General features: G+C 44.5%; 1 protein-coding gene across 1 annotated transcript; it reads left to right on the forward strand.

Moving 5' to 3' along the window:
• Positions 1–2511: 2511 nt before the first annotated feature.
• On the forward strand, positions 2512–17171 carry plk1 (polo-like kinase 1 (Drosophila)). The gene is made up of 11 exons (XM_072268462.1): positions 2512–3081; positions 3693–3861; positions 4712–4856; positions 5036–5129; positions 5692–5911; positions 10822–10873; positions 12039–12139; positions 13539–13616; positions 14432–14586; positions 15702–15884; positions 16365–17171. The coding sequence occupies exons 1-11, from the start codon at positions 2734–2736 to the stop codon at positions 16566–16568; spliced, it is 1749 nt and encodes a 582-aa protein (XP_072124563.1). The 5' UTR covers positions 2512–2733; the 3' UTR covers positions 16569–17171.
• The last annotated feature ends 1103 nt before the right edge of the window (positions 17172–18274 follow it).

The following is an 18274-nucleotide window of genomic DNA, read 5'->3' on the forward strand; positions in this document are numbered from 1 at the left end:
TGAAGTGTTGCCTCACCTGGAAGGACTGTTTGGGGCCCTGAATGGTGGTAAGGGAGGAAGTGTAAGGGCATGTGTAGCACTTGTTCCGCTTACACGGATAAGTGCCAGGAGGGAGATCAGTGGGGAGGGATGGGGGGGACGAATGGACAAGGGAGTTGTGTAGGGAGCGATCCCTGCGGAATGCAGAGAGAGGGGGGGAGGAAAAGATGTGCTTAGTGGTGGGATCCCGTTGGAGGTGGCGGAAGTTACGGAGAATAATATGTTGGACCCGGAGGCTGGTGGGGTGGTAGGTGAGGACCAGGGGAACCCTATTCCTAGTGGGGTGGCGGGAGGATGGAGTGAGAGCAGATGTACGTGAAATGGGGGAGATGCGTTTAAGAGCAGAGTTGATAGTGGAGGAAGGGAAGCCCATTTCTTTAAAAAAAGAAGACATCTCCCTCGTCCTAGAATGAAAAGCCTCATCCTGAGAGCAGATGCGGCGGAGACGGAGGAATTGCGAGAAGGGGATGGCGTATTTGCAAGAGACAGAAATAGCCCAGATAGCTGTGAGAGTCAGTGAGAAGAGGAATAGCGCAGATAGCTGTGAGAGTCAGTAGGCTTATAGTAGACATCAGTGGATAAGCTGTCTCCAGAGACAGAGACAGAAAGATCTAGAAAGGGGAGGGAGGTGTCGGAAATGGACCAGGTAAACTTGAGGGCAGGGTGAAAGTTGGAGGCAAAGTTAATAAAGTCAACGAGTTCTGCATGCGTGCAGGAAGCAGCGCCAATGCAGTCATCGATGTAGCGAAGGAAAAGTGGGGGACAGATACCAGAATAGGCACGGAACATAGATTGTTCCACAAACCCAACAAAAAGGCAGGCATAGCTAGGACCCATACGGGTGGCCATAGCTACACCTTTAGTTTGGAGGAAGTGGGAGGAGCCAAAGGAGAAATTATTAAGAGTAAGGACTAATTCCGCTAGACGGAGCAGAGTGGTGGTAGAGGGGAACTGATTAGGTCTGATTAGGTTCCTCACCTACCACCCCACCAGCCTCCGGGTCCAACATATTATTCTCCGTAACTTCCGCCACCTCCAACGGGATCCCACCACTAAGCACATCTTTCTCTCCCCCCCCTCTCTGCATTCCGCAGGGATCACTCCCTACGCAACTCCCTTGTCCATTCGTCTCCCCCATCCCTCCCCACTGATCTCCCTCCTGGCACTTATCCGTATAAGCGGAACAAGTGCTACACATGCCCTTACACTTCCTCCCTTACCACCATTCAGGGCCCCAAACAGTCCTTCCAGGTGAGGCAACACTTCACCTGCGAGTCGACTGGGGTGATATACTGCGTCCGGTGCTCCCGATGTGGTCTTTTATATATTGGTGAGACCCGACGCAGACTGGGAGACCGCTTTGCTGAACATCTGCGCTCTGTCCGCCAGAGAAAGCAGGATCTCCCAGTGGCCACACATTTTAATTCCACATCCCATTCCCATTCTGACATGTCTATCCACGGCCTCCTCTACTGTAAAGATGAAGCCACACTCAGGTTGGAGGAACAACACCTTATATTCCGTCTGGGTAGCCTCCAACCTGATGGCATGAACATCGACTTCTCTAACTTCTGCTAAGGCCCCACCTCCCCCTCGTACCCCATCTGTTACTTATTTTTATGCACACATTCTTTCTCTCACTCTCCTTTTTCTCCCTCTGTCCCTCTGAATATACCTTTTGCCCATCCTCTGGGTTCCCCCCCCTTGTCTTTCTTCCCGGACCTCCTGTCCCATGATCCTCTCGTATCCCCCTTTTGCCTATCACCTGTCCAGCTCTTGGCTCCATCCCTCCCCCTCCTGTCTTCTATCATTTTGGATCTCCCCCTCCCCCTCCTACTTTCAAATCCGTTACTCACTCTTCCTTCAGTTAGTCCTGACGAAGGGTCTCGGCCTGAAACGTCGACTGCACCTCTTCCTACAGATGCTGCCTGGCGTGCTGCGTTCACCAGCAACTTTGATGTGTGTTGCTTGAATTTCCAGCATCTGCAGAATTCCTGTTGTTTTCATTTCACAGCCAACAGACCTGCTTTCAGGCACTCTACAACTCATGTTTATTTATCATTTATTTATTCACAATTTGTTTTTTTTATTGTATTTCTTTGTTCTGCTGTGAATGCCTGCAAATAAATGAATCTTGGTAACATATAAGCACTTTGAACTTAGGACATCATGGACCAAATGGCCTGGTACTCTTATAACATGTTTTTCATATTTATTTATTTATAATAATGTAAAAGGAATAAAAGACTCTACTTTTTCTAGGGTCATATGGTTGATACATTAGGTAGTGTTAAGGCAGTCTGTGGGAACGTGCCGATAGATGACACCATTGCCCCATACAGAAGCCCACTTCCTCCCCCCCCGTCGCCGACGATTGGCCAGCGGCGCCCGTCAATCAGAAGGAGCGTCGCTAGGCAGCCGCCTGGGCGCATTTAAACGGCCGGCTCCCAGCGTGTCGTGCGGCTCCGGGAGGTTCTATTTAAAAGCGGCGCAGCCAATGGGAAGCGACGCTGCGCTCGCTAACGGCCGATTTGAATCGGAGCCCGCGAGGCGGGGTCAGACAGCGAAGCGGAGCTGAGCCTCAGGTCGCGGAGCAGCGCTCGTCCGACCGTCCGACCCACCGACCCAAGCTCGGCGCCGCGGCCCCCCGTCCTCACAGGAATTCCTCCTCCCCACACGGTCCCTGTTCTCAGCATGACCACGGTGCCCGGCAAACCGGCGGCCAAGGCGCCAGCCGCCGCCCCGGCCGACATCCCCGACATCCTGGTCAACCCCAAGACCATGAAGCGGTACACCCGAGGCCGCTTCCTGGGCAAGGGCGGCTTCGCCAAGTGCTACGAGATTTCGGACATGGAGAGCGGCGAGGTGTTCGCCGGCAAGATCGTGCCCAAGACGCTGCTGATGAAGCCGCACCAGCGGGAGAAGATGTCCATGGAGATCTCCATCCACAAGAGCCTCCAGCACAGCAACGTGGTGGCCTTCCACGGCTTCTTCGAGGACGATAACTTCGTCTACGTGGTGCTGGAGCTGTGCAGGCGGCGGGTGAGTTCGGGGATCGGCTGGTGGACACCGGCAATCGGGGTGCACTGGGACACGGGCCTCGCCCTCGGGGGCCGGGAGGGAGTTGGCAAGGCCCTGGGGCAGGGCTGTGTGCGTGGCCGGCTTCTATTGTGCAGAGGGGTGTGGGGAGGGGGTGCACTGGGTCCTCCCACCTATCTGCACCTTGGAACGGCCGCTGAAGAGGGAGTCCGGGGAACCGAACCCGTTTGCACGGAGCGGCACGACCCACGACCCCCGGCCCCTCCCGGGCGCACACGGAGGGGGTACGTGCGCCCCCCGACCAGTTTCCACCGCCTGCCCTTCCTCCGGGCTGGGCTCCAGCCCCGGGTTTCCGGGCCTCCCTCCCCGCTGGCAGCCACTTTTAAAGGGAGCAGTTGATATTTAAAAAGCGTGGCCTTTCGCTGCGGGTTGGCTGCGCCCCGGGACCGCTCCTCCCACAGCGGGCGGGGCCACGGAGCCCTTCAGCGCCGCCGCCGCCGCCGCCGCCTCCTCCATAGCGCGGATCGCATCGGGGCGGTCTGTCCGCCTCCATATCCAGGCCGCTGCCTTGTTTTTGTGTGTGTGTGGCCATAACCTGCCTTCTCTCTTGGCAGTCTCTGCTGGAGTTACACAAGAGGCGGAAAGCCGTGACCGAACCCGAGGCTCGGTATTACCTGAGGCAGACCATCCTGGGCACCCAGTATCTGCACAACAACCATGTTATCCATCGGGATCTCAAACTGGGTAACCTCTTCCTCAATGACGACATGGAAGTGAGGATAGGTAAAGCATCAACCGAGTTAACTGAATGCTACCTGTAAAACGTCGGTTAATGTTTCAAGCTGTATTTCCGTGTTTGCGGAAGCGCAGCACGTTCCCCTATTTAAATATCCAGATAGTTGACACTAAATGGGATCGTACAATAACTTCTGGGGTTAAGGTTAGTTCGCAAGTCCAGTGGTGACCTTCGCTGTCGCTAACCTGTTAGGTTGAAGGCTACCTGGGTTGCATAGGATGTAAGATAAATTCATTGCTCAGATCGCGTGTTTTTTTTTCCTTACCTCTTGAGCAGTAAACCGTACGTAATGCGGGGGGGGGGGTGGTAAACGGTATGAGTAATGACTGTCTAAAAGCTTAGAGCTTTGAAACAAAGTTCTCCCAAGAGAAGAGAAGTGATGGGCTGTATTATATTGATTCTCTGTTTGTCAGGTATGTTAGGGGGGCACGCCATCTGGTTTCCTGTGAATCAGCTCCTGTGCGGGTCTTTACCATCCCAGATTATTGTCGAGTACTGTCTGCATTAATATGACCACACTGAAGTTATTTAGGCTTTGATGTGGTACCATTTAATTAGTCTTATATGTTCTTCTAAAGCAAATGTGTACTCCTCACCCGTTATCATGGGTCTGAATTGGGAATTGGAGCTGTACTGGTTTCATTGTGAACTAGTCTAGTGCAACCACTGAGAGGGCAATTGTTAATTGAACTTATTTTCCAGTCACTCATTCACCCAACATGGAGGAGATTATGGTACAGAGTTGCAGTGACTCTCTATGTATTTCAGTCTTGTTTGATCGGTATTGTATACCATTTTGCAGAACATTCACCGACCTAGGATTGTTTTAATTTGAAGGTGACTTTGGCCTGGCCACTACAGTTCAGTATGAAGGAGAGCGTAAAAAGACATTGTGTGGAACTCCCAACTACATTGCCCCCGAGGTGATTGGCAAGAAAGGGCACAGTTTTGAAGTTGATGTTTGGTCTCTGGGCTGCATTATGTGAGTATTGTCTTCTGCCGTCTGAATCCGTTTACAAAGGTTCCCAACCTGTTATATACAGTACAATGGATTAGGCAAGAGTCTATGGACCCCACTTTGGGAAACCCTGTGACTATTTAATAATACTGTATTTTCTATCCTGGTTAAGCAAGCTTTTAATTGCAGCTTATCTCTTGCAGGTATACGCTACTTGTTGGAAAACCTCCATTTGAAACTTCCTGCCTTAAGGAGACATACATGAGGATAAAGAGAAATGAGTATAATATTCCCAAGGTGAGCACGTGGCAATATGCTCCTATCCTCGGTTGTTCTGGAAACATCAGACACTACGCTATGACCGTTTCTAATGTTTGACATCCTTGGGGGGTGGGGAAGAATACCTGGTGACTGACAGGAACTAGGTCTACTTCAGACAGTTGATGAAGATCAGTTTTGTACATTTATTGACCAGTTGTACTGTCTTTCATTGAGTGTTTTTTTTAAACTAAACAGGAAGAAAGTATCTGAAATCTTGAAAGTAGACCATTCCTTGTCTTTCCATAGCAAGGATCTAATAGGGTGGAAGTGGAGGTGCTTTCTCTTGTAAGGCAATCCATAATTATAATTGGTCAACAATAACTTCATTACAGAATTTTAGATGTTGTTATCCAATGCTCTTAAATTATGTAACTTGCTGTTGTGACGTGCCCAAAGCAAGAGCAATGGTTTATTTGAAGAAATTAATTGCTAAAAGGGAATGAAAGGGATTTGGTTTGAGTAGGATGACCTGAGTGTGGGTCCATTCCTTCTATTGTAAGTTTAACAACATTTCATGTAACAATTACCTGTTTTTCAGCACGTCAACCCCGTGGCTGCAAACCTGATTCAGAAGATGCTACGATCAGATCCAAGTGCACGGCCAAATATCCATGAACTGCTGAACGATGAGTTCTTTACATCTGGCTACCTGCCTGTCCGATTGCCTACCACCTGCTTAACCATGGCTCCCAGGTTTTCCCTGGCCCCTGGTGGAATTGATTCCAGCATGAGAAGACCACTTGCTGAACTCAACAAAGGTATCAGTTACTGCATGATGGCTATTTGGGGCTCTGGCAATTTGGTTGTGTGAATTAAAATCTGCATCCACTTCAAATAGCAGTTTAAGTGTGACTGGGTACAACAATCCCGCTGCATTCTCCCTCGATGAAAATGCTGCAGTGCTGTGTGCATGGTGATATGGTGTATTTGGATCACAATGGCTGCATCTTAGTTTCTTTGCACAATACATCTCTATTTTTGTTCCTAATGCTCCATGCAATCTTTTACATTGCCCCAAACCATTGCAAAGTCATTGACTACTTTCATAGTTCATTGGAAGTGCAGAATCCAATTTGTATTTAAGTTTCTACAAGAGGCAATATTGACTGAGGAACAAATATAGTACAGGTATAGAATATCTGCTTTTTCTGGCAAACATGGGATCTTTTAGATCTCTTGTCTGAAAGGTTAATGTCTGGAAGAGCAGACCATCCTTAATTTTTTGAGGGTTTGTTTGGGTTTCTTGTGCTTGAATCTTTAGTGAGATTTTTATAACCATTTATCAAGTTAGCTTATTTTGTACAATGAGGTACTTGCAAACAGTAGTATGTTATTACTAACCAGCAGGCAAAATAATTGTATTTGGAAATCAAAAATGAAACTAAATGCTCAGTAAGACAGCACGTGTGTGGAGAAACATTTGATCAGAGTGGGGAAAAGGTACAATTTTTTTGTTGCAGAATTAGAAATGGAGCTAAAGTGTGGTAAATTGGTTCATTATTGTCACGTACTGAGGTACAGAGGAACTACTTTGCAGATCATTTCATTAGAAGCACATTACAAGAAAAAGAAATTATGAAATGCAGAATAAAGTGTTGCAATTAGAGTAAGTTCAGCTGGTCAATAGAGTGCAAGGACATAAGGTAAATTGGGGTTGAGTGAATTTTTTTCATACTTGGCTCTCTTCAATAGTCTTTTAACTACAAGACCATAAGATGCAGGAGCAGAGACCATTTGGCCCATTGAGTCTGCTCTGCCATTCCATTATGGGCCAATCCAATCCTTCCAGTCATCCCCACTCCCTGCCTTCTCCCCATACCCTTTGATGCCCTGGCTAATCGAGAACCTATCCATCTCTGCCTTTAATACACCCAATGATTTGGCCTCCACAGCCGCTCATGGCAATCAATTCCACAAATGTACCACTCTGACGAAAGTAATTTCTCTGTATCTCTGTTCTAAATGGACGTCCTTCAAACCTGAAGTCGGGCTCAGTTATCCTAGACTCCCCTACCATGGGAAATAACTTTGCTATATCTAATCTGTTCAGGCCTTTTAACATTCTGAATGTTTCTATGCGATTTCCCGGCCCCCCCCCCCCCCCATTCTCCTGAACTCCTGGGAATACAGCCCAAGAGCAGCTAGACGTTTCTTGTATGGCACTGGAATCTTCTCTGAACCCTCTCTATTGTCAGTATATCCTTTCTTCCATTTGAAAATTTCTTATTTGGAGTACATCTTTCTTGCACTTCCGTCATTTTTTTGCAGGAACTACAGCCAGTGCTGCTCTGCTGTCCTTCCTGCTAGTGTCCCTTTCCAGTCAACCTTGGCCAGTTCCCCTCTCACACCCTTGTAATTTCCTTTATTCCACTGAAATACCAACACATTGGAATTTAGTTTCTCCTTCTCAAATTTCAAAGTGAATTCGATCATATTACACAACACCCAGTCCAGCACATCCAAACCCATAGTGGGTCAACAACATGCTGTTCTGAAAACCCATCCCTTGGACATTCTACAAATTTCCTCTCGATCCAGTACCGGCCTGGTTTTCCCAATCCACTTTCATGTTAAAATCCCCAAAGATTATCATGACGTTGCCCTTCTGACATGCCTCTTCTATCTTCTGCTGTAATTTATAATCCACATCCCAGCTGGTGTTTGGAGGTCTATATACAACTGCCATTTACCCTTGTCATTGCTTAACTCAACCCATATAGACTCTCCACCTTCCGATCTTATGTCATCCCTTTCTAATGATTTAATATTATTTCTTGTACTCAGGGCCACACCGCTCCCTCTGCCTACTAATCGTATCGTCCATTTTATTTCCTGTGCTGCATTCAAATATAACACACTCAGTCCAGTATTGACAGTGGGGTGGAACTTGTCCTTGAACCTGGTGGTACACTTTCTGCCTAATGTGGGGAGAAGGGGGGGAGAGAAGAGAGGAGAATATCCAGGGGTTTTTATTGTCTTGGCTTTACTGGGGAAATTAGAATTGCAGACAGGCCATGAAGGTCTGATTTCTGTGATGTGTCGAGCTGTGTCCACAAATCTGCAGGTTCTAGCAGTCGTGGGCAGAGCAGTTGCCATACCAAGCTGTGCTACATTTTTTCTTAAAGAAAATGATCCAAGGGGCCATGCCAAATTTCTTCAGCCTCTTGAGGAAGTAGAGGCACTGGTATGCTTTCTTGGCTGTGATGTCTGTGGTTCAATCCTCTTTCCTCAGTCCCATGCGTATAAACAGAAGATCATGAGAGACTGGCATGAGCAGTTGATGTTGTGAATACTTGTGGAATTATTTGAAGTCCATATAGACAAATAATAACAGATGGAGAAGAACAATACTGGAATTGAAATGCAGATCACCACAATTGTTGAAAATATCCAGCAGCTCAGACAGCATTTGTGGACGGAACAACTGGGGTCTAAACAAAAGAAATTCTACAGATGCTAGAAATCTTGAGCAACACAGAACTCAATAGGTCAGACAGCATCTATGGAGGGAATATATAGTCAATGTTTTCCGTAGAGACGCTTTATCAGGACTGAAAAGGAAGGGGGAACAAACCAGAATAGGAAGGTAGAGGGGAGGAGGAGAAGGAGTACAAGCTGGCAGGTGATCGGTGAGACCAGTTGAGGGGGCAGCTGGGTGGGGGAATGAAGTAACAAGCTAGGAGATGATAGGAGGAAGAGGTAAAGGGCAAAAGAAGGAATCTGAAGGGAAAGGACAGACTATGGAGAAAGGGAATGAGGAGGAGCCATAGGGAGGCGATGGGCAGGTGTGGAAAGAGTAACGGGGGAGAAATTGCTAGAAGCTGGAGAAATCCATGTTCATGCCATAAGGTTGGAGGTTACTCGGTCAGAGTGAGGTGTTGGTCCTCTAGCCTAACGGTGACCTAATGACAATAGCACAGGTCATGAACCAACATGGCAGAATAGGAAGCCAAATTGACATGGGTAGTTTCTGGAAAATCCTGCATAGAGGGAGAATCAGCTGCTGTTGGCCTCAAATTTCTGTTTCTAGGCCAATCTAAGATTAGGGTTTGTAAACAATAGAATCAGAATCAGGTTTAATATCACTGGCATCCATTGTGAAATTGATTGTTTTGTGGCAGTAGTACAGTGCAATATACATAATTTTTTAAAAACTATAAATTACAATAATAAATATAAAATTGAATTCAATCTAATGGTGGAGGGAAAAACCTGTTTCTAAAATGTTGGTCTTCAGGCACAATGATAACACTGAAGAGGGCGTGTCCTGGATGATTGGGTCTTTGATGACAGATACTGCCTTGTTGGGGCATCACCTTCTAAAGCTATCCTCCATGCTGTGGATGCTTAGTGCCCATGCTGGAGCGAGCTGAGTTTGCAACCCTTAGTAGCTTTTTTGCAATCCTTTGCAGTGGTTTCTCCGTTCCAAACAGTGGTGCAGCCAGGTAGAACAAAAGGGTAGAGAACTGGTGATTTTAATCTCTGGTTTCACCCTTGTGCACTGGTTGGAGGTGCTTTGCAAAGCAGTTGCCTGTCCTGTGTCCAGATTCTCTGGTGTGGAGATGGCTACATGAGCAGTGAACACATTAGACTGAATTGTAAGAGGTGCAAGTAACTTCTGCTTCATCTGAATGGATCATTTCATTGGCAGGAAGGGGGAAAAATGAATGGTTGCATTGGAAACTGAAGAGGAATGGGTTTTGTTGAGATGGGGATAATGGATCTTGGTTTCAGGAAATAACCCCTGCAGAGTAACTGAAAAAGAATAAAGTCTGAAACAAGCAGGGAGAATAGTTAAATGTAGAGGTAGGTGAATGGAAGGACAAGGAAAATTCTAAACTTTGGGAGGGGTAAGACCAGAATTAAAGGAAATGGCAAGTTGGAGGGTCAACCATGGGATTTGTTGTGGGTGGGGAACTGTTTTTAAAGGCAAAGGAATACATCTTGAAAGCACTGCCTGTGGGGAAATAGGTTGGGAGGAGGTGCAGTTTACATGGTGGTTAAGAATCTGGTGGCATTGCTAGCTAACTTAGCCTTTGAACCAAGATGAGCAGCGACTGAGATGGTCCATGTGAAAGTTTGCAGCAAAGATGAAACATACAAGGTACCAATGCAGTTTTCAGTGAGTTTGTATTTGGGGAGGGGGGTGCAGAGGTCAAAGACAGCCTGAGAAATACTGTTCTACAAGTTTAGATCATGGTTTCCTGTAGCTACACCTTAGAACAAGTTCCCCTTCATTCCCTTTCTGCAGATGAATGAGAATTAATTCTTCATCCCAATGTAACTTGAGACCTCTTGACACTGGAACTTGGAGGAAAGGAATGTATTTTTGCTGGCCTTGATGGTACTGAGCAACCTTAAGCCATCTGGATATTTGATTTGGGTTTTAGTGATTACTCTTGCAGGTGGGCTCTAAGGCCATTTGCAAAAAGTGTGTACCAACTGTTTACTTGAAGTTCTTGGCGATCATTAAATCTGGATCTAGCTGAAGATGTATTGTAAATTTGCTCCTGCTAAACTGGTGGGGTGGGGGGTGTTATTTGGCAGCAGTGCATTTCCAAACTGTATGAGACTGCTAATCACCCCACTGCTCCTGCTACCACCCCCACTGACCGAGATAACGTAATTACCGAGTCATTTTTGAATAATTGATCTATTAATCCACTAGATGTTCCAGCTGGAGACAAACCAGAGAAGTCTGAAGATAACAGGGTGGCCAGGTAAATATTTTCTATACCATTGACACCAAGTCACTCTTGATACTGCTCAATGAGTGGAACCTCTGATACAATCTACATTTTAAAAAAAAATATTTTGTCCTGTTGTGTTTGATACTGAATAGTTTCCCAATGACGTCGAGCATTGGAAAAAGTTAATGGCTGTTTCCAGATCTCTTTAATCTTCTGGATGACTCTGCTTTTGCTGTAGTTCAGATATTGACTTTGGGAGGTGATTTGTTGCAGTACTAACAGAATTGCAGAATTATTTGAAATCATAGCTATATCCCAGATGCTGTGGTTTAGGAAATGTTATGTCATTTAGAACTATTATAACTGTATTAAAGTACTAAAATGATGGAAGGAAATGTATTAAGTAATCGAGTGATTTTTACAAAGTAAAAACTGCTGTCATGTCATAGATCTTCAAAATTCATATTAAAATTCTTTGTTCTTTCCTGATTCAGCTCAGAGCATTTGCATATGAATTTGTAAACAAAGGGAGGCACTGCACACATGTTGAAGGCCACAAAACACTTTATTAGAACTAGCACAAATGAAATAGAGAAAATCAAATGTCTACAGTAGTATCACTACAGAAAATGAAATAATATATCATCCACTAAATGAGCTGAACAGAATGCCACCAAACTTTCATGCAGCCTCCTCTCTCGATATACTTTTCCTTATCTTCTCCAATTCATAGCGCTAGCATTAGTCGTGACCTAGCCTAATACAAAATGTTCTCCCTGCACAAAGAAAGTGCTCCTTAAGATTTCTTCAAAGCATAACCTAATTATCACCCCAGTAATTTTCCATCCCTTGGTGGTACCAGCTGCCTCCCCTTATCTCTTGTGACCTTCAGCCCAGACTCACAACTTTGGAAAACAAAGACATCAGGTCTGTAAGGAGGAAAACATTATTCTTTATCTCATTTCAGAGATGTGCTCTGGTGCACATATCCAGATATCCCAATATTCAAAGCTGACACCATTTTGTCTTCAGACTTCCATTTTATTTCAGCATGCCACAATTAACTGTTTCCTTACAAATGGTTGGAGTTACAAATTGTACTTGTGCCTTGTTTCCTTTAACTTGCAGGATTATTCCTCCTGGTTATTGTGCAAATTTGAGTATTTGTGACATACTTAATTACTGTTTTCCACAGGGAAGTGGGCGAGTGCAATGACTTCTACCTCTCAGACCTCTTGCAGCAGTTGTGTAGTGTAGTGGCAGCAAGACCAGCTGATAAAGATGTGATCAGACAAGGTATGCAAGTTGTTTGAGCTGTCCCTTCCACCTATTAGAGCCATAGAAAACTACAGTACAGGAGCAAACCTTTTGACCTATCTTGTCCATGCAGAACTACTTACTACCTTGTCCTGTCAACTGGTACACGGACTATAGCCCTCCATAACCCTCCCATCCAAATACCTATCCAAGCAACTTGCGCTGAAATCAAAATCACAGTCACATCCATCACTTATGCTGGTGGGTCAAACCACACTCTCACCACCCTCTGAGTGAAGACGTTTCTCCCCCCATGATCCCCTTTACCCATAACCTCTAACTGCAGTCCCAACCTCAGTGGGAAAAGCTTGCTTCTACTTACCCTATCTATACCCCTCAACTTTGTATGCTTCTGTCTTCGATGTTCTAGGGAATAAATCCGAACCTATCAACTTTTCCCTATAACTCGAGTCCCGGGAAAAAACCTCGTAAATTCTCTCTGCACTCCTTCAATCCTATTTGCATCTTTCCTGGAGGTAGGTGGGCAAAAAGGCACACAATACTCCAAAATGGGCCTCACCAATGCCTTTTACAACTTCAACATAACATCCCAACTCCTATACTCAATATTTTGATTTATGAAGCCCAATGTGCCAAAAGCTTTCCTTACCACCTTATCTACCTGTAATGCCACTTCCAATGAATTATGGATCTGATTTCCCAGATATCGCACTCTTCAGTGCCCTACCGTTCACTGTGTAAGACCTACCCTAGTTGGTCCTCACAAAGTGCAACACCTCACACTCCTCTGTATTAAGTTCCATCTGCATTTTTTTCAGCTGGTCCAGATCTGGCTATAACCTTTGATAATCTTCCTTGCTGTCCACCACACTTAATGTCATCTGCAAATTTGCTGATCCAGTTAACCACATTATCATCCAGACCATTGACTATAGATGATAAACAACAGACGCAGAATGCATCCCGACAGGACTCAAGTCAGAGAGGCAACTGCCTACTCCCACCCAGGCCTCTCACACAAAGCCAATGTCTTATCCAATTTACTACCTCATCTTGAACGCCAAGCAATTGAACCTCTCGAGCAAACTCCCATGCGGGACAGCATTCACTTCCTTGCCTTCACCAACTTTCTCGGTAACTGCAAGGTTGGTTAGATCCATTTGGAATCCCATTTATTGCTGGTGGGATACTGACATTTTTCTTAACCATATAGCATGCTATCATTTCATAACAGCTACAAAATTCCAACACTTCTGTTCAGCCAAGAAGACTTCATATTTTTTTTTTCTTTCGTGGGTGGTGGGGAGAAAGAAGTTGCTAAAAATCTAGTAGCTAAATTTAATCAAATTCTAGTTTGTTCAAAATTGGTAACCACCAATGTACTAATGAAAGGTTCACTTATTCACTTTCCTGGCAGAGGAGGCTGAAGACCCAGCCTGTATACCAATATTTTGGATCAGCAAATGGGTAGACTATTCTGATAAATATGGCTTGGGTAAGTACAAGCAGCACTTTCAAGTAACTTTCAGACTGCGTGGCATCTTAATAATATGGCTGGTTGTGCCTGAACATTGGATTGCATCCAATCCAAGTTGAAGTAAATAATGCAACATGGATTCTGCCTAGACTTAAGTTAATCTAAGTGGAATTTGGCCATATCTGGATGAATTTGGGGTTGAGACAGAAGATAAATCAGCCCTGGCCAGATGGTGGAGTCAATTCAGTGGGACAAATGGCCTAATTCTGCTCCTATATCTTTTGATATAATTTGAGGCTTGACTTCAATAATTTAACAGTTACTTCAGAATTGGGTATAGGCTAACTTCTGGAGACGTGGTCTTTGTTCAGACTTAATAGCCTGAGTGTCTGGGTCCTTCGATTTAAATCTGGTGGATAGATTGAACAAATCCTGTGAAGATTAATCATCCATGGGGAATGACCTGCAAATCAAGTGTTAGGGTTAGTAAATTGTGGGCATGCTGTGTTAGTGCTGGAAGCATGTTGACACTTGTGGGCTGTCCCCAGTGCAACCCTTGCAGATTTGATGCAACTGACACAATTCACCAAATATTTTGATGTACATGTGACAAATAAACCTAATCTTAAAATACTGTGACTCTGAATAATGTAGAGCTATTAATTCACCTGTTTAAGATCACAGTTCAAATCTGTTACACCTAAACCATGTTACTACTTGCTGTTTGCTACATTGGTTAAGTGTTTTTCTTTGGTTTTTGGTTACAGCCAACAGGGTACTTCTAATTTTGCATATGTCACTAATCTACCTGCATCACACTGCTACATTTCTAGGTTATCAGTTGTGTGACAACAGTGTCGGTGTCCTTTTCAATGATTCCACACGTTTAATAATGTACAATGATGGCGAGAGTCTGCAATATATTGATCGCAACATGACTGAGACTTACCTGAACTTTCGATCTTATCCTCCCAGCCTAAGCAAAAAAGTAAGTGCCACAGAATTTTTAATAAATTCGTTGTTTGACTTGAGGCCCTATGATTTGATCAGAACTGTTAGTGAGGCATTGAATCTTACTGGAGGGCTGTTAATTTCATAGTGAAGGGAAATAAGCCTTTGGCCCTGTGACATTGCAATAGCTGAAGGTTTGAACTTCACTCCTGTCCTTACACATGGAGGTCAGTGCTCTGGTTCAATAGATTCAACACCCAGCAGCTCTTGGTCCAGATGTTTCTAATCTGGAGAATATTTGAGTATTGCATGATGAGGTAGGATTTGGTCCCTGGAAGAGTACTGGGCTGACCTCCAATCATTTTGTAGTTTGCATACAGACCAACTGTTAATGGGTATAGGGAGAGAAGGTAGGATGCAGTTATTTTACTTGGATTTTTACTTCCCAAGACGTGAGATATAAGGTTAAATGAGAAAGGTGACTCCCTCAGTTTGATCAATGTGGTCCCAACCAGGTCAGGTCCTGAACCTGCTTTGAATGGCTGCATGATTGGGCAGCTTAGCAACTTATGTAACACTATTACGACACCAGTGAGCCATGCTCAACTCCACTGCAGTCTGTAAGGAGTTTGTATGTCCTCCCTGTGACTGCATGGGTTGTTTCCTCCCACATTCCAATGGCATGGTTAATTGGTCACATGGGTCTGAATGAGTAGCACAGGCTCGTTGGGTCCCAAGGTCCTGTTAACCTTGCTGTACCTCTAAATTAAATAAATAAATTCCTTTGTGGGGAGTACAATGGTCCACCTGATATGACTATTCAGTTGGGTATATGGCATACAAATCCTTCCACTCACCACAATGTAATAAAATGATTGTATTGGATAATATTTAATCATGGCAAATAATCTGGGGAAGCTAATCCCTGCAAAATTGTATTTCCCTTTTTATTTAAAGGGAACGAACCTGGTTATGATGGAGTCAACCGGTGGTTGTGCTTGCTCTTGCTTACTACAAAGTTTAGAATGTTTCATGGGGATAGTAGTTGAGCTAGACCACTGCTTTCTCTCTCTTCCCCCCCCCCCCCCCCATAGTAACTGGGAAGAAATGGTAGGAAAGGTCATTAATGGAATTCTTTTTCTGCACAAACAGGCAACTCTATTGAAATATTTCCGTAACTACATGAGTGAGCACTTGCTGAAGGCAGGAGCGAACATCACCCCTAGGGAAGGTGATGAGTTAGCAAGGCTACCGTTTCTGAGGATTTGGTTTAGGACACGCAGTGCAATTGTCTTCCATCTCAGCAATGGGACTGTTCAGATCAACTTCTTCCAGGTAAGTAGCCATTTAATTTTGGGGCTACTTAGAGGATTATCTGTCCAACATAATTACCCTAAGCATTCTCACTTCTCATGGGTCCTGAACCCCAGGGCAGTTTGGACCTGTTTGCCAAGTACATCAGGCTTTGTAAATGGATTTATTTGCCACAAAAAATGGGGATGGCCACCTACGTTTGTATTTCAAAGTCGCCTCCCAGCTTCTTAATTCATCATCTCCCTGCCCCACCCACCCCTCACCTGGCTTTTCACCTGTTACCTGCCAAGTTGTGCTCTTTCCCTTACTCTTGCTTTGCTCTGGCTTCTTCCTTTTCCATCCTGATGAAGGATTTTGCCTGAAATGTTGGCTGTTTGTTCTTCATAGATGTTGCCTGATTCACTAAGTTCCTCAGCACTGTATTCAAAACTTCTAGCATCTGCAGATTCTAATTGTTTTATTTTTGTTGCTGTGGTGCTGGCTGCTCCTTTTCTCTTCCAGGACCACACCAAGATTATCCTGTGCCCACTGATGAACGCAGCGACATACATTGATGAAAAGCGGGAGTTCCGTACATTCAAGCTCAGCATGATTGAAGAGCATGGCTGTAGCAAGGAACTGGCAAGTCGAATACGTTATGCACGCACCATGGTGGAAAAGCTGCTTACTACAGCTGTGGGATCAAGAGTCAAACCCACAGCATGAATACAACTTCTGAACTGGACCCATTCTTGATTTGGGAAGTGAACTTTGTAAATACACCTTGTGAGGCTTGATTTTTGTATTAAGACACTTGTGAATTGTCAGAGCAAGCAATGTATACTAGAGTTGAAGGGAAAAAAGTATGACTTCTCTCATTATGTGTAATGACTTCAGGCAGATGGGATCATGTAAATTATAAGCTGTATCATACTTGCTGCTTTCACTCCTTTGTGCAGGTGTTCCCCAGCTGTTTGAGGCAAAATGTTGAAGCACTTTGCAATCCCAGGTTCCACTACTTCCTGGGCAGCTGTTTACATCTTTGCTACTTTTGTCTTCTGCTCCCTCTCTTGTCCATCCCCTTGGCCCAAGATGAAACTTGGCTTTCTGAGTATATTAGCTGGAAAGTTGATGCTGTGCCTTATTTAAATTTATTTAACATTAAAATAAGCACATCATAATTATGACTTTAATTCCATCTATTTCTATTGTAGAAATTCAGACAGTTGGATAAACATTGCAAAGCTTTCAGAACATTTTATCACATCTGTTCAGTGGGAGAACATTGTACCTAAGATTTATGTAACATTTTATGAAATAAAGGTCTGTTCTTAGTACCTGCTGTCAAAAATATTTTTGTAGGTTTGGTAGAATAAAATGTAAATTTTAGTAGAGTTGTTAACTACTGATCCCATTGAAACATTGTGATTGAGGGTGTTTGGGTAGGTATTGAGATCCTGGTGGGGGAATACGGAATGAATGGCATGCTATCATTTAAGGATGTGAAATTGAGGATTCTCAATTTTTGGCATTCTTGACGCCACAGAGCAACAAAAGGTGATGCATATAGTCTACAAGGATGATAGCATATTTCAGTCAAGGGCCTGAGAAGAGTGGTTGCCTGAGTGGAACCAAGTTGGCGTGGGTGCCCAAGATGGCTGAGCATTATTTTCAGTATGCAGAATCAGAATCAACTACAAGGTCCATTGTTTAGTGGCTACTGAAGGATGGAGGTTATACTTAAGTTCTGGTCTTGTGTGGTGTATCCTACATTTAAATATCCAGTGTGCATGGTTTAAAGTTTTTTAAAATTCCTGTTGTTTTTACCCTTAATACAAAATAGCATGTGGACTTTCCTGACTAAAAAAGGAAAGCAACAAGAAGAAAGCCCTACACATCAAAGTTGCTGGTGAACACAGCAGGCCAGGCAGCATCTCTAGGAAGAGGTACAGTTGAGGTTTTGGGCCGAGACCCTTTGTCAGGACTAACTGAAGGAAGAGCTAGTAAGAGATTTGAAAGAAAGCCCTGTAGCTTCTATTGACCAAACAGCAAGTGCAATTTTTCTCTATTTAATAACTGTCTACTCTTCATTCTGTCCCATTCAATTAATGTTAATAGAGTCCTTGAGTTGTGTGATGTTCCGTTGGGTTTTGCGAGCCAGTGAGCAGCTGGAAAGTTTTCATTTGTTCCAACCTTTGAACTATGCTAAGCTGCAGTGTATCTACCTCTACCCCCTATTTAAATGTAAATGAAGCCTCTGTGCTAAGAGCCTAGGAAATCCCTGTAATCACAAAATACTCTGCAGATGCTGGGGTCAAAGCAACACACTGAGTCCTGACGAATGGTCTCGGCCCCAAACGTTAACTGATCATTTCCACGGATGCTGCCCGACCTGCTGAGTTCCTCCAGTGTGTTGTGTAGGAAATCCCTGT

Source organism: Mobula birostris, chromosome 9 (genome assembly GCF_030028105.1).
Source record: "Mobula birostris isolate sMobBir1 chromosome 9, sMobBir1.hap1, whole genome shotgun sequence".
In the NCBI taxonomy this organism is placed as follows: domain Eukaryota; kingdom Metazoa; phylum Chordata; class Chondrichthyes; order Myliobatiformes; family Myliobatidae; genus Mobula; species Mobula birostris.

Bases quoted from the DNA above. Each gene is read 5' to 3' on its own strand.
- plk1 (XM_072268462.1), top strand. From the start codon at position 2,734: ATGACCACGGTGCCCGGCAAACCGGCGGCCAAGGCGCCAGCCGCCGCC. The intron at 4,857-5,035 runs GTGAGTATTGTC...TATCTCTTGCAG, and splicing joins TGGTCTCTGGGCTGCATTAT to GTATACGCTACTTGTTGGAA. The intron at 10,874-12,038 runs GTAAATATTTTC...TGTTTTCCACAG, and splicing joins GAAGATAACAGGGTGGCCAG to GGAAGTGGGCGAGTGCAATG.